This window comes from Mastigoproctus giganteus, chromosome 1, assembly GCF_048544385.1.
Source record: "Mastigoproctus giganteus isolate SK-2022 chromosome 1, ASM4854438v1, whole genome shotgun sequence".
Classification (NCBI taxonomy): domain Eukaryota; kingdom Metazoa; phylum Arthropoda; class Arachnida; order Uropygi; family Thelyphonidae; genus Mastigoproctus; species Mastigoproctus giganteus.
This window is the reverse complement of record NC_143575.1, coordinates 190,985,958-191,002,833: the sequence shown is the minus strand read 5'-3', so window position 1 is coordinate 191,002,833 and position 16,876 is coordinate 190,985,958. Positions and strand designations below refer to the sequence as shown.

General features: G+C 36.2%; 1 protein-coding gene across 2 annotated transcripts in view; it reads right to left on the bottom strand.

Moving 5' to 3' along the window:
• adp (WD and tetratricopeptide repeats 1) overlaps positions 1-16,876 on the bottom strand; it is a 273,490-nt gene that overhangs the window by 23,124 nt on the left and 233,490 nt on the right. For both annotated transcript variants that reach the window (XM_090383632.1, XM_090383640.1), the window contains exon 14: positions 13,591-13,789. In XM_090383632.1, the coding sequence (XP_090239758.1) occupies positions 13,591-13,789 (199 nt within the window). The remainder of the gene's footprint in view (positions 1-13,590; positions 13,790-16,876) is intronic.

Genomic DNA, 16,876 nt, shown 5'->3' with positions numbered 1-16,876 from the left:
TATATTTAAGCTATCAACTTCCACAATGACAGATGGAAGTTTGTTCCAGCAATTAATCACCTGCTGGCTAAAGGCAAATTTCTGCACATCGATTTCACAACTCTTTCCTCAATTTGAATTTATGACCCCCCCCCTCAGGTTCTTAATCTTGTTTGGTTTTTAGAAGCATTAGCAACTAAGGCCATATTGCTCCGGGGATATGCGGTGGTCATTCTCTGACCTTTCCGCATCCTCCGTATTTGGTAGTCATGGGCTCAAACCCCAGTCTAATCAAGAAGCGTGTGCTACACACTGCTGCTCCTTCCCACCTTGCTACGGAGGCGCTAGGTTCATAATCTGAGCAAGCAGAAGAATTCCATCAGAATTCAGTGTGCTCAACCCATTCAAGGCCTTATACACCTCAGTCAGATCATCTTGCAGGTGCCTAGTCTCCAGCTGCTGCAATTTGCAGAACTTAAGCAAATAAGGGGACCCCCTTCGTTCCCCTCACCAATCTTGTTGGTCTTCTCTGTACATGCTCAAGCAACTCAAGTAGAAATAACTCCAGGAAATCTGCACTGACTCTGTTCAATAAGAAAGACAATTTTCTGAATTTTAAAATCGAAAGCATTTTACATGATGAATTCCATCTTGTTTTATTCTTAAAAGTAATACTTCCAGCATCAGAATAAAAGCATTGAGTGCTGAGAAACATTTTGCATAAAATACTTGTCACTGCTGACTAAACAGGCAGATAGCAAAATAAAGTGTCTAATGAAAAACCATATAAAATAGAACATCTAAAATAGTAAATATAAAAATCACTAAAAATAAAAATATAAACTGACCAAAAGTGTTAAAAATGCTATAACAAAAAGCTTTTAATACAAGGTGCTTCTTCACCAGCTCAGTGCATGCAGCATACTAACAGTATTAATACCATAACAAACATATTGTCACATAATAATACAAGACCAAAACAAGGATAATGTTAAAAACACAAAAAAAGGAAGCAAAATCAGTCAGAATGTGAAAGAACAAATGTTGAAAATATGCTCACAAAATACACCAGTAATCATCATACTGAAGAATGGCTACCTCCATAACATGCCTCCCCATGAATTGGGATATTATTGTGGGTATTATAGTGTATTGGGATATTAGAGTGTATTCCATATTCTTACATTGGGTTCCAATATTGGGATCCAATGTAAGAATGCATGGTGTGCTACAAGTCACAAGCATATGTGATAATTATGAAAGTGATAAAGAACCACATTATTAATGTTATCTGCAAAGGGCATGGTTATATAAAAGCAGAAACCAAAGAAAACATCACATTCCAACTCTGCAATTCTTCTAGTACTCAATCTGCTCTAGTCTTTAGTTCAACTCAGGATTTAGCTGTGATCAAAAACCATTATCATGTGCCAACAGCAATATTACTAAAAACTTTTAAAAATGTTAACAGAGAAATATTGATTTTTTTTTTTGCAACCATGAGTCCAATATAAGACTTTGGGTCTGTGTTTTGGACCCAGACCATTGTTCTGGTGGGGGGTGGGCTTAGAAACAGCTCAAGATATCTACTGAAATTGATTCTTTAAACTATTACATATCTTTAAAATAAGATTTTTCAAAATTATAGATTTGTACAAAACACTAATTCCTTCAGTCACTGTAAAGCACCCGCACTCTCCCATGATACTGGGTCAGAACTCCTTTAAAATCAATGGCAGAGGATACATTCCAGTTATCTCAAAATATCCTACAATTCTTGGGGGGGGGGATAAATTTGCCTCTATGAGTAGTTAACGCTAGTGGCTTGGTAAACTTCAAAAGTCAGCTATACTGGTAGCATAAGTGGGGAGATGAAACAGGTTTTTTTTTTTTTTTTTTTTTTGCTGACTGCCACCAAGATAATATGGCAATATATGCAAACCAATAATCATATGCCCTACTATTTCAACCCAGACTCTGACGGAGAAACACTATTGGTTGTTATCTTAATTCACACTTTGCATTTTTTTTTAATTAAATAAATTAAGGTAACAACATCCTAAATTGTGCTTTCCCCCCCAAATTTGCATAACCCTTTGAAAATGCTTCCTGTGCTGAATTCACTGTGAATAATGATCACACTGTTGCACTGTGTGGACTGCTGTTGGGACTTACAATAACATCCTGAAAACTGGGTACATATTCTCTAAAAAATTTTGTTTTCTGAATTCATACTGATTGTGTAATGAGTGGCCATCATGTAATATAAAAAAAAAAAAAAGCAAGATATACATGTAAAAAATGCAGTAAAATATGCACAAAACTGCTATTATATGCAATAATATTTTTACATTAATGAACTTTATTACAATATACTTATTACATTTATTATAAATTTATTTATTAATTAAATTACAATTTCTTTGTATTCAGGATTTCAAAGCAACAAACTGTTAAATGAAAAGGTTTTAGAATAAGTATAATTTTATATGGAATAACCATTTTTCAAACAACATAAATAACAATTTATTTCTTGTTTTACTGCAAAAATGGCCCATTACATTATAAATGCTACAGATTTACAATGTGTCCCATCGTAAATCTGTGGCACTTATATCCAAATATCAATTTAAAACTAGAGAATGATCTTTCCACATTAACAGAAGTGACAAAGGTGAAATTAAAATTAAAGCCTTCAAAGTCTCTACCCCTGAAATGGAAGTTCCTGCTCATTTCTATTAAAAATTTAGCTATTTTTTTCTTAGAATATGAAATCCAGAGTTCCGTTTTAAAACACTGTTAAATTCATTTCTTATTTTCTTTCCTATGTTTCCAGGGAAATTTAGTTAGAAAGTTGAAATTTCTAACTGAACTTCCTCTACCTCTTCAGTTGCTCAAAGTTCCCATTTTTCAAGTTTGGTTATTAGTATTAATAGTGGCAAATGATGCAAGAAAGCAAGCTCACAGAGCAAAGGCAAAAAAAAAATTTTAAAAAATTCCCAATTCACCTACCCATTTCCTCCAACAGTTCGTCCAGTTTTTCCTTGATAAGCTGTTCACTCTCAACAACACCAGATGGAAGTTTGTTCTAGCAATCAAACATCCACTGGCTAAAAGCAAACCTCTCCACATCTATTCTGCAATCATCCTTCCTCAATTTAAATTTATATATCCCCTCATGTAGTCTGAGCAAAAGGAAGAACACCATCAGCATCGAGCTTGCTCAATCCATTCAAAGCCTTAACCGTTTGACTGTTAGCATATGTGGCGAGCAGACATGTTTCATGGTGCTCTTCACAGTGATTACAGAAGCCTTGAGATTAGAGGGAATTAGTGGATCTGATTAGAATGAGAGGTTAGATTGTTTTTAAATAATTTATTTAATATACTGGCCTGATGTAGCCAAGTGGTCAGGAGTGCGAGTGCAGTAGCACACGATCTTTGAGTGGACAGGTCTTAAATCCCATGACTGCTAAATATGATTAACATTTGTATTGACTGATTTATTGTAAACTCCACTGACTTGGTGGTCCTGCCGGAGTATACTGTAATAGTTTGTAAATTTAATTTTTATATTATAAATATGATTTTTTTAAAAGTTACTTTCTGTATTATTTAGTAAATTTAACAATGGTTGTGACAAGATCCACCTTGAACGCTTCATCAGAGGGTATCATGACTCATACAGAAATAGCCGATAGTAGTTTGCAGGTAAATCATGATTTCATCCTTTGCAGAACCTGTGGCATGTATTCCAAGGTATATCTAATTGGATAATCATTGCTCATTAGGCGATTATTTTCTTTGTCACTGTCGTACGGAGTGTAAAGTTAAAATGTGGTGCATTGCTAGAACAATTTAAGTCACTGAAAAAAATGAGTGCTTGCCCTAGAGAATAATGTAACTGGGAGCTCATCAGGGACCTCGAGACTCTAGTGACCTATCAAGTGATGCACTCCCAATTCGGGCCCCAGAGCAGAATAACCAAGTGAAAACTGCTCTAGTTCAGAAGGACTTTGTTCTATTAGGAGACTCCATTGTCAGGGAAAAGGGGAATATTTTTTGTAATAAGGATAGGTGGACTAGAACCAGGGTATGTCTGCCGAGAGCAACTATTAATGATGTCACCAACAGACTGTCAGATTTTAAGGGGGGGGGGGGAAGAGAATAATATTATTATTCATGTGGGGACTAATGATATTAAGCATACACGATCTCATGATTTGTTAGAAAATATAGGACCATGCTGAAGAAATGCCGAGAGTTAGGTCACAATGTCTATGTGTCTACAATTCTGCCCAGACATGATATGTAGAGGTGGGATACATTTAAACAAAGGTGGTGCAAGGGTTTTTGCCAGTATCACAGGATACCTAAAGGTTCAGGGGAACTGCTAGTTTGGGGGGGGGGGGTACAAGGGTAATATAGATATGCATTTATCTGAAAACATTGGTCAAAGCAACGCTTGCACATACCTCACAAGAGTTCTTGTTTGTTACCGCAACAGATCATATTAGCAAGATTTTTTTTTTTATTTTTTTTTTATGAAAACCCAAAACACGAAAAGTATCAAACCTATAGTACTTAGTACCGTGCATGGGTTGAAGGAGAAGTATGGGGAGAGGGGGATGCCGGAAACTTTGCTCTAGAGCCTAAACATGGGTTGTTCTGAGGGCAGAAACATTTCAAATGAGTGGGTAGCTAATGTCAGGGAAGCAAGCTTAAATAACTTAAATGGGTGTGTCAGGGTAGTTAACTATACAAGAACACTAGGTCTTAATTGTTTGTACAGTAATGTCAGAAGTGTTGGCAATAAAATAAGTGAATTCGAACTGTTGATTAGGAAAATTAATGCTGACATAATTGGGCTTACAAAAATGTGGTGCCACCCTGAGATAGAGGATGATGAGGTTTCAGTATAGCATGTACAATATATCTAGGAAGGATAGGGAAGATAGAATGGGTGATGGGGCCATGCTTCTTATCAAAAGCAGCCTAAGCCCAACATAAGCTTTCCCAGATTCTAGCACTTTACATGCTAGTATAGAATCTGCATGGTGTGAGATAGTTGGAAGCAAAAGTATAATGAGAATGGGAGTAATCTACAGGCCAGGTGACTATGAAGATTATGATGAGAGCCTCTACATACAAATGGAATGGGCAAGTAAGTGTGAATGTCCTAATATGGGTGATTTTAATTTGCCTCTAATTGACTGAAGCAAATGGGGAGACACTCGACATGGGGACAAAATTTTTAAATCAACTAGATGATTGTTATTTCTATCAACAAGTCAGGGGAAGCACTAGAGAAAAGAATATTCTAGACCTGATCGTCACCCATGAATCAAATGACATAATAGGGCATAACAGTACAGGAACCAGTAGCAGGAAGTGATTACGGAGTTCTACAGTGGATGATGAAGAGAGAGAGAGACAGCAGTAGTTAAAGGCAAAGAAATGGGTTATAATTTCAGGAAAGGAAATTACGATGGCTTAAGGTGCTACATGGCTTCTATTAACTGGGTAGATATCTCACAGAAGCGAATAAAATTGAATTATAATATATATACCTTTAAAACATTAATCAAAGAAGCCTTAAACGCATATATAATGTTAAAAAAAATTCTCCACGAGGAGGACTCCAAGTTGAATGAATGATGAGTTGAATAATAACAGCATGGAAGGTTACAGAATAGCTAACCAGATTTATCTGTTTAGCTATTCAGCATAATAACGGCATGGGAAGTTGTGGAGCACTAAAAAGTACGGAAGCCTATAGCAGCAGCTACAAATTGATTTGTAATGGTTAAGAAACCACAGAAAAGGTTAGGCAGATTATGAGAAATTGCTTGCAAAGAATGGGGTTAAGGAATTCTTCACATATATAAATGTAAATAAGAGGACAAGCCAGATTGGACCCTTATGTAATAGACGTGGGACAATATTAGATACCCCAGCTGATGTTTCAGATGAACTCAACAATTACTTTGCATTGATATTTACAGAAGAAAAACCATTTATGTCAATGAGAAATTATGGCAGCGAAGTTGAAAAATATGTAATTGATGATACTGAAATTTCACATGATTATTTAATGAAAAAAACTTTCAAGCCTACAGGTGAGTAAGGCTCCTGGGGTTGATGGCATATACCCTATAATTTTAAGGGAGGTGACAAGTGAGTGCATTGAACCATTGAGGCTAATTATGAGAGCATCACTGGACTCAGGAGGGATTCTGTTGCATTGGAAAAGTGCTAATGTATCTCCAATACATAAGGGCAGTTCTAAGGGTGAAGTGGGAAATTACAGACCTATCAGTCTAACTTCAGTAGTAGGGAAAATCGTGGAGGCAATGATCAATGGGGGAATTAAACATCATTTAGACAGAAATGGAATTCTGAATGATATGCAGCATGGTTTTTGTAAAGGAAAAATCATGTTTAACAAATCTGGTTAGCTATTTTGACAGGGTCCCTCATGAGCTGGATTTAGGAATAATTTTTCGACGTTGTTTATTTAAATTTCAGCAAAGCATTTGACTCCATCCCACATGAATGGTTATTTTATAAGCTGGAACAGGTTAGAATCACAGGTAAAAATCCTTAGATGGACAGCAGGATGGCTTCAGGGTAGGAAGCAGAGGATTGTGATAAATGGTTATTCTTCAGATTGGATTAATGTAAGAAGTGGGGTTCCCCAAGGATCAGTCTTGAGACCACTGTTGCTTTCAATTTTCATAAATGACGTTGATGAAGGGATAGAGGGTGTGATGTATAATTTGCAGATGATGTAAAGATTGGTAGAGTAGTTAATGATCACTGCCAAGCAGAGCTTCTTCAGAGTAACCTAGACAGACTTCAGGGATGGTCAAAAAAGTAGCAGCTAAGCTTTAATCCAACAAAGTGCAAGAACAGTAACCCTAAAAGAACTTATACACTTTGTAGAGTTGAACTAAAGTCAATAATAGAAGAAAAGGACTTGGGAGTTATGATATGGTCAGGCATGAAGTTTGCTGAGCATTGTAGACAGGTTGTAAGGCCCATAGTGTCCTATCGATGATTTATCAAACATTTTCTAGTAGAGATAAGGATGTCATAATTCCATTATATAAGGCTATTGTAAGACTGCACTTGGAATACTGTGTTCATGTATGGAGAATGCATCCAAAAAAAAGACAGAGCTTCTTGAAAAGGTCCAAAGACAGGTAACCCGCCTGGTGAAATCAGCAAAAGAGCATCCATATGAGGAAAGATTTTGAATATGTAGTTTGCACCGCTTGGAAGCTAGGCACCTTAGGGGAGACTTGATTGAGGTGTTTAAGTCTCTGAGAGGCATAAATAAAATGAATGAGGACAAAATTTTCAGTTATAAATAATTCTAGAACTAGGGGCCATAAATTTAAGTTATGAGGGGGGGAGAGATGTTTAGACTGGCTTTCAGGAAGTTTTTATTTTAGCCAGCGAGTTATAAATTACTGGAATAAGTTACCTACATGGGTGGTAGAAGCTGACTGTTTGGGGAAATTCAAAGGTCAGCTGGATAGTTACCTATGAGAGGAGGGAAACGCATAGAGTGTCTATTTCCTTTTCGTTTATTATTTATTTATTTTATTTGTTATTGATATTATTTTATTCTTTCTTTCTTTCTTTTTTTTTTTTTTTTTTTTTTGGCTGGTGTAGCATAAGCCTTGCACCATGTAACTAATACTAATACACCTAGAATTAGTTAACAAAGCAAAATAAGTCTCAATTTTCTAATCAAAGAATTGCCTGTTGCAAAAGCAATTTACAGTATCCAAATCAACTACTGCAGTATTTACAGTATTCAAAGTATTAACAATTTTTTTTTTTTTTTTTTATAGAAGCAAAAAAAATATAGAAATTTTTATAAAAATATAAAAAATTTTATAGAAAGGTTTGCTGCAATACCACCGTGTTGTTTTCAATTTTCATAAATGACGTTGATGAAGGGATAGAGGGTGTGATGTCTAATTTGCTACTTGTCACAGACTCTGGTTGCATATCCATAAGACGAAGGTCACAAAGAAGAAGGCAAGGTTGCATATCTCTGTAAATAACTACACATGTAAGGGCTTTTATGAAGATTTTTTTTTTTTTTTTTTTAACACAAGAAATAACTATTAATTTCACCAAAATTTTTGAATTGTTTCTGAGAGCCTATACATAAGCCATGGGCAAAGCAAGTAATGTTTAGGTTTCAACATAAAACTTGTAATACAGAAGCTGCTATCATACAGGGAGCAACATCATTTTTTTTTTTTTTTTTTGCAATGGGTCAATTCTCAGTCAAATGATTATTGCAAGTGTGAAGATATTCACTTGTCATGAACCTTACAAGCAAGCAAGTGTGAATGAGGGGACTCTGTCTAATTTTCCACAAACCAAATGTGCAATATAATGGCCACAAGCATCTGTTAATTCACTGGCAGACATTCAGATGCAATTTTCTCCAATATCTTGATGAATTTTGCAAATAATATCACTGTAAATATCATTAAGATCATTCTTCCTCAAAGTAGATTTCATTTGGAATATTTTGATTTATACAATATTTTTTCAAAAATTATTTTAAACTTGGGTTGCTTAACTTATTAAAAGGGATACTGCTGCTTACCAAGCAAGACAGAGCACCTTTGAAAAGTCACTTTTCTTTTAAGGTTAGTTAAAAGTAACTGCTGGCAATTTTTCCTTGATTTTTCTTTTTCCATGACTGGTGATCCATGATTCCACAAGTTTAGCAGCAGATTTCATTTTTGACATGTTGAAACAAAAGCTTAAACTGCCTATTCTGTAATTTTATTTTTATGTCAAAACTGAACTGCTATGTTACACATTCAAATATTCAAGGAATGTAATCTCATCCAATGTCACTGATGGCATGTTTTTGACACTAACGTTATATTGTAATTTTATATTGTGATGTTTTTAATATTGAAATCACATTTCTGATTTTGATACTTGGAAATTGATCAAATTAATGAAATATACAGTGTTTCTAGTAATATCTATGTTATACATTTATGCACTAATGATTAAACAGCCATGATATGTATTTGCATATGCATATATGCAAATTCATATAATCTGATTTCTAGCAATGATTATGTTTTTGTGTTGTTTCTGTGTTTCAGTGTCGTCATGTTTTACATTCAATTCTCTGATTCCAGAGGTGATGTCACAAAACTTTAGTATCATTTTTCTTAAAAACTGTACTGTTTTCAATGAAGCTCCTAAGAGCATTTTAGATTCCTCTTGTTGTCAAGTGCTGTCCACTGTAGAATTGTGACATGCAATTCTGAATCCCACTATATATAAAGAGGAATGAAGTTGAAGTGGCTTATTACACAGCAAATTCATTTCTTAGTGTATTAGGAAAAATCTATGCAAGTATCTTAAGAAAGTTAGAGAAACGTAACCTTGAGAAACCATTAAGTTTTAGGTTAAACAACAGACACCAGGATCAAATATTTACATTTCCACAAATTATAGAAAAGTCATTAACAAAGACCTGTATATATGATTTCTGCACATTGAAAAATCATACAAATAAAAGTACCTAGAAATTTGCTCTTCTAATGGCTTAGTTTAAACTTAGAGCAAGACAGAGCAGCACCTTATTGCCACTTCTTTTTATAATTTTCATGGGTCATTCAATAAAAGAATGTGCATTACAAAGTGTAGTGTGGGAGATGAAAAACAGGATCATTATATGCAAAATGATATTGTGCTGTTTATAGAGCAACACCTGTGAGGTGCTGAAATTGAAATTTTACATTCTTAGTGGTGTTTTAAATTTAAATGAGAAGTGATTAATATCATACATACAGGGTCCAGTCACATTATTATGACCATCTACCTAGTATCCAGAATATGCACCTTTCCCAGCATGCACCACAGCCAGCTGCCATGGGAGGGACTCAATAAGTCCATGGAAGGTTGCTATGGGTATCTGTGACCATGCAAGACTGCAGTGCACCCCGTAGTTCCTGTAGGTTCCTTGGTGGAGGATCCATCCATCTGATGCGTCTATTGAGGTGGTCCCATTGATTTTCAATTGTGTTAAGATCCGGGGAATTCGGTGGCCAAGGGAGTAATCTTGAAGTCATTGTCGTGCTCCTCAAACCACTCACGGACAATTCTGTCGACATGGCATGGCGCATTGTCTTGCTGATAGATACCATCGTCCCCAGGGAATACGGGCATATCTGATTGGCGATGATCAATAAATAACCATTTGTGTTCAGGTTGCCCTCCAGAGGTATCAGCAGATTCAAGCCATTCCATAAAAACATTCCCCAGACCATAATACCGCCCCAACCAGCCTGCCTTCTGCCAATAATCGTGTCTAGGTGTCTGTTCTCAGAGGTTTCACGCCTAATATATGCCACAGTCCATCCACTCGGTGGAGCAGAAACTGTGACTCGTCGCAGAAAGCTACCCGCTGCCACTCGGCTAGGGTCCAGTATCGGTATTGCTATGCAAAATGACAGCATTGTTTGCGATGAACGGCAATCAGCATGGGTGCTGTCACCAAGCGTCTGCTCCAGAGCCCAGCGTGCAACAGGTTTGGCTGCACTGTCATGTTAGAGACTTTTCTGGTGACCCCACAGTTTATTTGGATGGCCAGTTGAGCAACAGTAGCACGCCGATCAGTCCTGACCAACCGTTTCAGTCAATGTTCACCTCTGGGATCAATGGCACATGGGGCTCCACAATTGGCGCGTTGGGTCGTCAAAATTTGTCCAGTCTTGATACACTTTCACCACTGCAGTGCGTGAGCATTTCACAAAATCTGCTGTTTCGGAAATGCTGACACTCCTGGCTGATAGCCGATGATCATGCCCTTTTCCAGGTCTGATAGGTCGCATGCTTTGCCCATGACAGAGGCTATTACTGTGTTCACGGATGCCGAACATCAAACCTTATATGTTTGCAGTGTGTGAACTTGACACATGCACTGCATGATTCGCTAGGCATGTGTGATGTCTACATTGGGGGTGGTCATAATAATGTGACTGGACCCTGTATATATACACTGAGTGATTACTGAATTATGAACACCTGCCTAATACTTCATAGGTCCTCTTTTTTCCCTCAGTACAGCAGCTATCCGACGTGGGATTGATTCCAGATGTGGGAAGCATTCGGGAGGTATGGCCAACCAAGCTCTGTGTAATGCAGCCAGCAATGCAGATATGGAGGTGATTAGTGTATCCAGATGCCTGATATCCTTTCCACAGTATCCCACAAGTGCTCTATCAGACTGATATTGGGGGAGTTCGGAGGCCAATCAATATGCTGGAAGTCAGAACTGCGTTCCTCAAACCATTCCTGCACAACAATTGCCCGATGGCTAGGCGCATTTTCATGAAAAAGTGTAACATAGCAGGATGTACACAGTCAGCAAGCAGTTGACGATAGCGGAGACCATTGATACATTGTTCCACATACACCAGAGGTCCAAGTTCCTGCCAGTGAAACATGCTCCACACCATACAACCACCTCCACCGGCCTGCACTTTTGGTACCACGCATGACAGATCAAGAGCCTCGTTGTTGACGCCAAATCCGTACATGACCATCCACGTGACTCATCCGACCAGTCTTCTAAAGTCTTCTTTTATGCCGATGAACCTTGGTTAGGAGGGGATGCTGTAGGGGTTGTCTGCTGGTATAGCCCATACGTGCAATGCATGGTCATGCCAGATATTGTTCCGGGTTGGCCCATATTGTATTGGGTAGTCAACTCTTCAACAGTGCTACACCAGTTTGCCTGTACAAGTCGTCAAACCCAGGGCTCATCTCTAACATCAACCTTTCACTGACCTTTTCGGTTTTGCCATTGGATCGTTGTTTGACCATTTTGATGGCTGTCCTGGTACACTAACCATGGTGGCTCTCGAACACCCCACCAATTCAGCCTTTTGGGAAATCGAGGCACCAGCTCGTCGAACACCCACAATCTGTCCTTTATCAAAGTCTGATAAATCCTTCCTTTTACCCATCACGCTCGGAATTTTACTACCTACTGAACCACTGACACCTTATCTATGCTACATGGGTCAACTAACTCCACACTCTCGTACCTCACGTGGTCAACGGATCGCATTCAGTTTACATAGGGGGGGGTCATAATTCAGTGATCACTCAGTGTGTGTGTGTGTGTGTGTGTGTGTGTGAAAGATGTGATAAAAAAAAGTTCAGGAACTGCATTTGTGTCTTGAAATCCTGGTGTTACAGTGAGTTACAGATTGTCACAGCATGTTTGATCACTCACCTTAGACAGAGTAATACACAAATCTGCTTATCTGATCTGCAGTCAGTCAATCAGTCAGAATTAGTGTATGTTGAATAGAAGGTATATTATGTGTTTCACTGCATTTTAAAATAAGTGATTTTACTGAGCAGTGAATTTGCATCAAATTTTGATTCAAATTAGGGAAAATTACAACAAAACGAGAAATGTTAAAAACAGCTTTTTGAACATGATCCTCACTCTAGTCACCATTCAATTTCAGAAAACAATGATTCAGTAACTGGTTTTGAAATTAATTCTGATCAGAAGTGAGCAACATTTAACTATCTGTGAAATTTCTAGTGAAACTGGCAATTAGTTTGTTCTTATTTTGGCTTTGTTTCCCAATATTAGATTGAAAGTATTTCAAAAATCAAATCATAATTTTAAAAAATATCATAAAAAATCACAAAATTAAAAATTTGCAAAAAATTCATAAGAAACTCATACTTCTTTTTTCTTTTATGTAATATTATATTCAATATCTATGTTTATGTAACCTGATTAATTTTCATCAACTTTTGGATCTGATTTCAGAGAATTTTGACTTCCAAAAGCCAAAATTAGACAAAAATGTGACAGGTGCAACTTACTCCTATTATTTTAAAATCTAATTTTGTACTATTATCCATTATAAAGAGTGATTATGCAATTACTTAGAAATGCATATTACAGATAGTATTTAGTGGAAGATCTGAATTGTAAAACTATTTGAAATGACTTTGAAAAACATCACACACACACACAGAGAGAGAGAGAGAGAGAGAGAGAGAGAGAGAGAGAGAGAGAGAGAGAGAACATATATGTATGTATATACATACATGCATACTTGTGAATGGGTTAAACAGAGTAGCCCAGAGGCATTACCACATAACCAAGAAACTGAAGAAATGTATAAATTTCCACACCAAACATGGAGGCATATCATTTTGTTAACAAAAATGGTAGTGCATACACAGACACCCTACATAAGTAACTGTTGTTGTCAAAAAATGTCACAAATATAAATAATGATGCTGTTCCCCTTCATTTATATTTATGAGTATAAATAGTGGGAGGGAAGATAAGGGACAGATTTTCAAATGCTCTGTATATTAATTACTATTAGAGCAATATAGCTACTAAATTTATGATAATGTCTAATACAAACAACTATTAGCTTATTCGCAATTATTAATTTATTAACAATTACAATTGTAGTAGAGATGTGTTTATAACACATTAACTTCCTTAAACAGGAGGACCTCACATCCCAGGTGACAACCAAAAGTAAAATCGACCAGTAAATCATTTACCTTCCAAAGAAATTAGCTTCCTTAATATCTGTAGTAGTGTTACAATGACCACAAAACCGTGCTTCATAGTCGTATGCCACTGAACGCCATAATTTCTCCTGTTCTGAAATAGAAGGTTTACGATGACGAGGACTAGCAGAGTTGCTGCCTCCAGAGCTCTGAGACTCTGAGGATCGACAACTACTTCCCTCTTCAACATCTATCAGATGACAAAAAATATATATATATTCTATGAGAATGATAAAAAAAAAATCCTCATGAATATACACCGGTGTTCAAAGAAAGTGCATCACCTAGGAATTTCACATTTCTAACCCTTTTTTGCGATGGTATGTTACATTAATGACCAGTATCACAAATAGAAACATAAACAAAAGATATTTATTAATAGTTAAGGCAAAGCTAAAATAATATTTGACATGTGCTCTCAAAATATTCCAAAATGAGCATTTGCAACCTTTATACAACGATTTTGGTAAACACAACAATTATCGCTGAAATGTTATCAGAAGCCCTCAGTTTGCTTCAGTTTATCATTTTAAATGAAAAACAAAATGAAAAGTTCCCCAGGTGCAAACTAATATTGAGTTTAACCGCCTCTGGCCCTGATGACAGCAGCACACTGTCGACAAGACATTGACAAGATCAATTTCTGAAGATAATCAACTGATAGTTCGTGGTTCCAAACACAAATTATGGCTTCCTGAAGTTCACGAAGGATCTTTGGTTTCTTTCTGGCAACTGCAGATTCCGCACGATGCCAACAGTTCTCTATAGGATTCAGGTCCGGGCTGTTCCTGGCTAGCTAAGAATTGTAATGGACTGTTCTTCCAACCATTTTTTCACCTGTAACAAATGTAAACACATTACTGTTGAACCTCTAAAGCAAAAATGAAGCTAAAGTAACTACAGAAGTGCCTACTTACACCTTTCGCCCGATGACAAGGAGCAGAGTCATCCTAAAAGATGCAGTTACTTGGCAGCAATTTGCCTTCCAATATAGCCAGGTTTCCAATACATTCATTGGCACTTATGGAGCCTTTTATAAACTGCAGGTGACCTACTCCGCGATACGAAATGCACCCCCATATCAATTGGCTGGTAGGGAATTTTACTGTAGACACCATACAGTCTGGATGGCATTCTTCACCACGTCTACAGCAAATCGTTTGTCTCCCATCAAAGCCATGCAGGTTGAATTTCTTCTCATCCGAGAAAATAACTGACTTCCACTGCTTGGGGGTCCATTTGACATACTCCTTACAACAAATTAATCGGGCCTTTTTCATTTTTTGTGTGAGGAGGGGCTTCCTCTTAGGACGATGGGCTATAAGTTCATTTTTGAAGAAGGTGTCTTCTTCCCATTCTCTTTTCAGATCAGACGAAGAAGCTTTATAGTTTTTAAGCTTCAAAACACGGTCCTGTTTTGGCGTAGAGACTTATTTGCATCCAGTTCCTTTTTTCCTATCAGCAGAACCAGTATTCTTGAGTTTAGAAAGAAATCTACTCACTGTCAACTGATTACAAGACACTCTATAAGCAATATGATGGGAAGAACATCCTTCCTCATGTAAAGCAACAATAGCACTCTTTCTTCGTGGCGTCAACTGCACGTAACTTGCCATCCTGACACAAGCAAGAAATGACTTTAACTCTTGCAGAATGTGCTTATATAGCTGAAAGTAACAGCTGATGCAATATTACATCATCACCTATGCACGTCAATCTTATCTGATGCAATCTGTAAGAAATATTGCCATAAGCTTACATTATTCTGATGAAAATTACAATTTTAAAGGGTGATGCACTTTCTTTGAACACCAGTGTATATCATTAATATTCATTAAATGAAAATATAGGGCATATTTTAATTTTATAGGTAACTTAGCAGAATAATATTCATATATTTCTTTCTAAAAAAAAAAAAAAACTGCTCTGCAATTTTTAAACAAACGCTATGGATCTTTCATATTGTTAGGCAATTAATAGAAATTTACCTAGTGCAGTAGTACAGAATAAAGAACACTTCCATCTGAAATGTATAAAGCTACGTACATGTACTGTTATGTTACCACCCAGATGATTATTTCAAGGGTTAATTGTCCCTCTACGGCATCCGGTGAGCAGCACCGAACAAACTATTCAAAATTTATCTTCCAAACAACATAAGAAATGATGAAAGCTATGCAAAGTTAAAATTCAAATACTTCACAGCTACAGCTTAAAGCTTACCTAAGTTTAATACCCAACAGCATCACACCTCTGAATGTAACAAACATGACCACACAGCAACTGACAGGTGCCCAACCTTGTTTTGCGTTTCAGTAAAAGTTTTTTATTTTTTTTTTTATTTTACTTGCAGTACAATAATGCTTAATCTTTTACTCGTGGACTGCAATACTTATTAAATGTAATTTTTTTTAAATGAAAATTAATAAAAAGCTGCACTTTTACAGGTTATTTTCAAGAAAACAAAACTTTTATTAATTCTGCTGAACACAAAGGGAAAAAAAAATAATGTTACAATCATAATAAACAAGAAACTGATAGTCACTTCCATTTTCCAGTTTGGAAAACCACTAAGAGCACAAAAATTCAAACATATGTTTTGTCAAATAAATAAAGAAATAAACATATAAATAATAATAATAATCAAAACAAGAACCTATTTTAAAGCATACTGCTTTACTAAGAGGCAAAAAACTTAAAATGCAAATAATAAGAGGGAAAATAATAATAACACACAAAACATAAAAATTTGATTACATTTCAGAAGGTTACGAAAATTTTGTACATTAACACTGAACCAATAATTAATACAAATGGTTATTTTCAACAGGGACCTGCCAGATTCCTCACAAATCCTACTGGGTTAAGTGCTTGATTAACTCCTTGATAATTACATTTCTTTCTAAAAAAGCTATAGGAAATAAAATGCTGCACTAAAAAAGTCCTTAATTAAATACCACATGTCTCAAACTGTGAAACAATACAACAGATCAATCAAATTCTTATACTACAAACTGCTCCAGCTTTGCTATAGCTTTCTTATGAAGAAAAAAATACAGTCTGATTAAATCACCACTTCTCAATTTGCAGGTTATGACTTGAAACTGGTCAATGATGAAATATTCATATTACATCATCTGAAATTCTGTAAAAAAAATTTTAAAACTTTAACAAAGTAATTAGGTGCATTATAGCCATTATGTGCCATAAAACTCCCACAACAACAACAACAACATAATTAAAATTATGTGTTGTTCACTGAAGAATAATCATCACA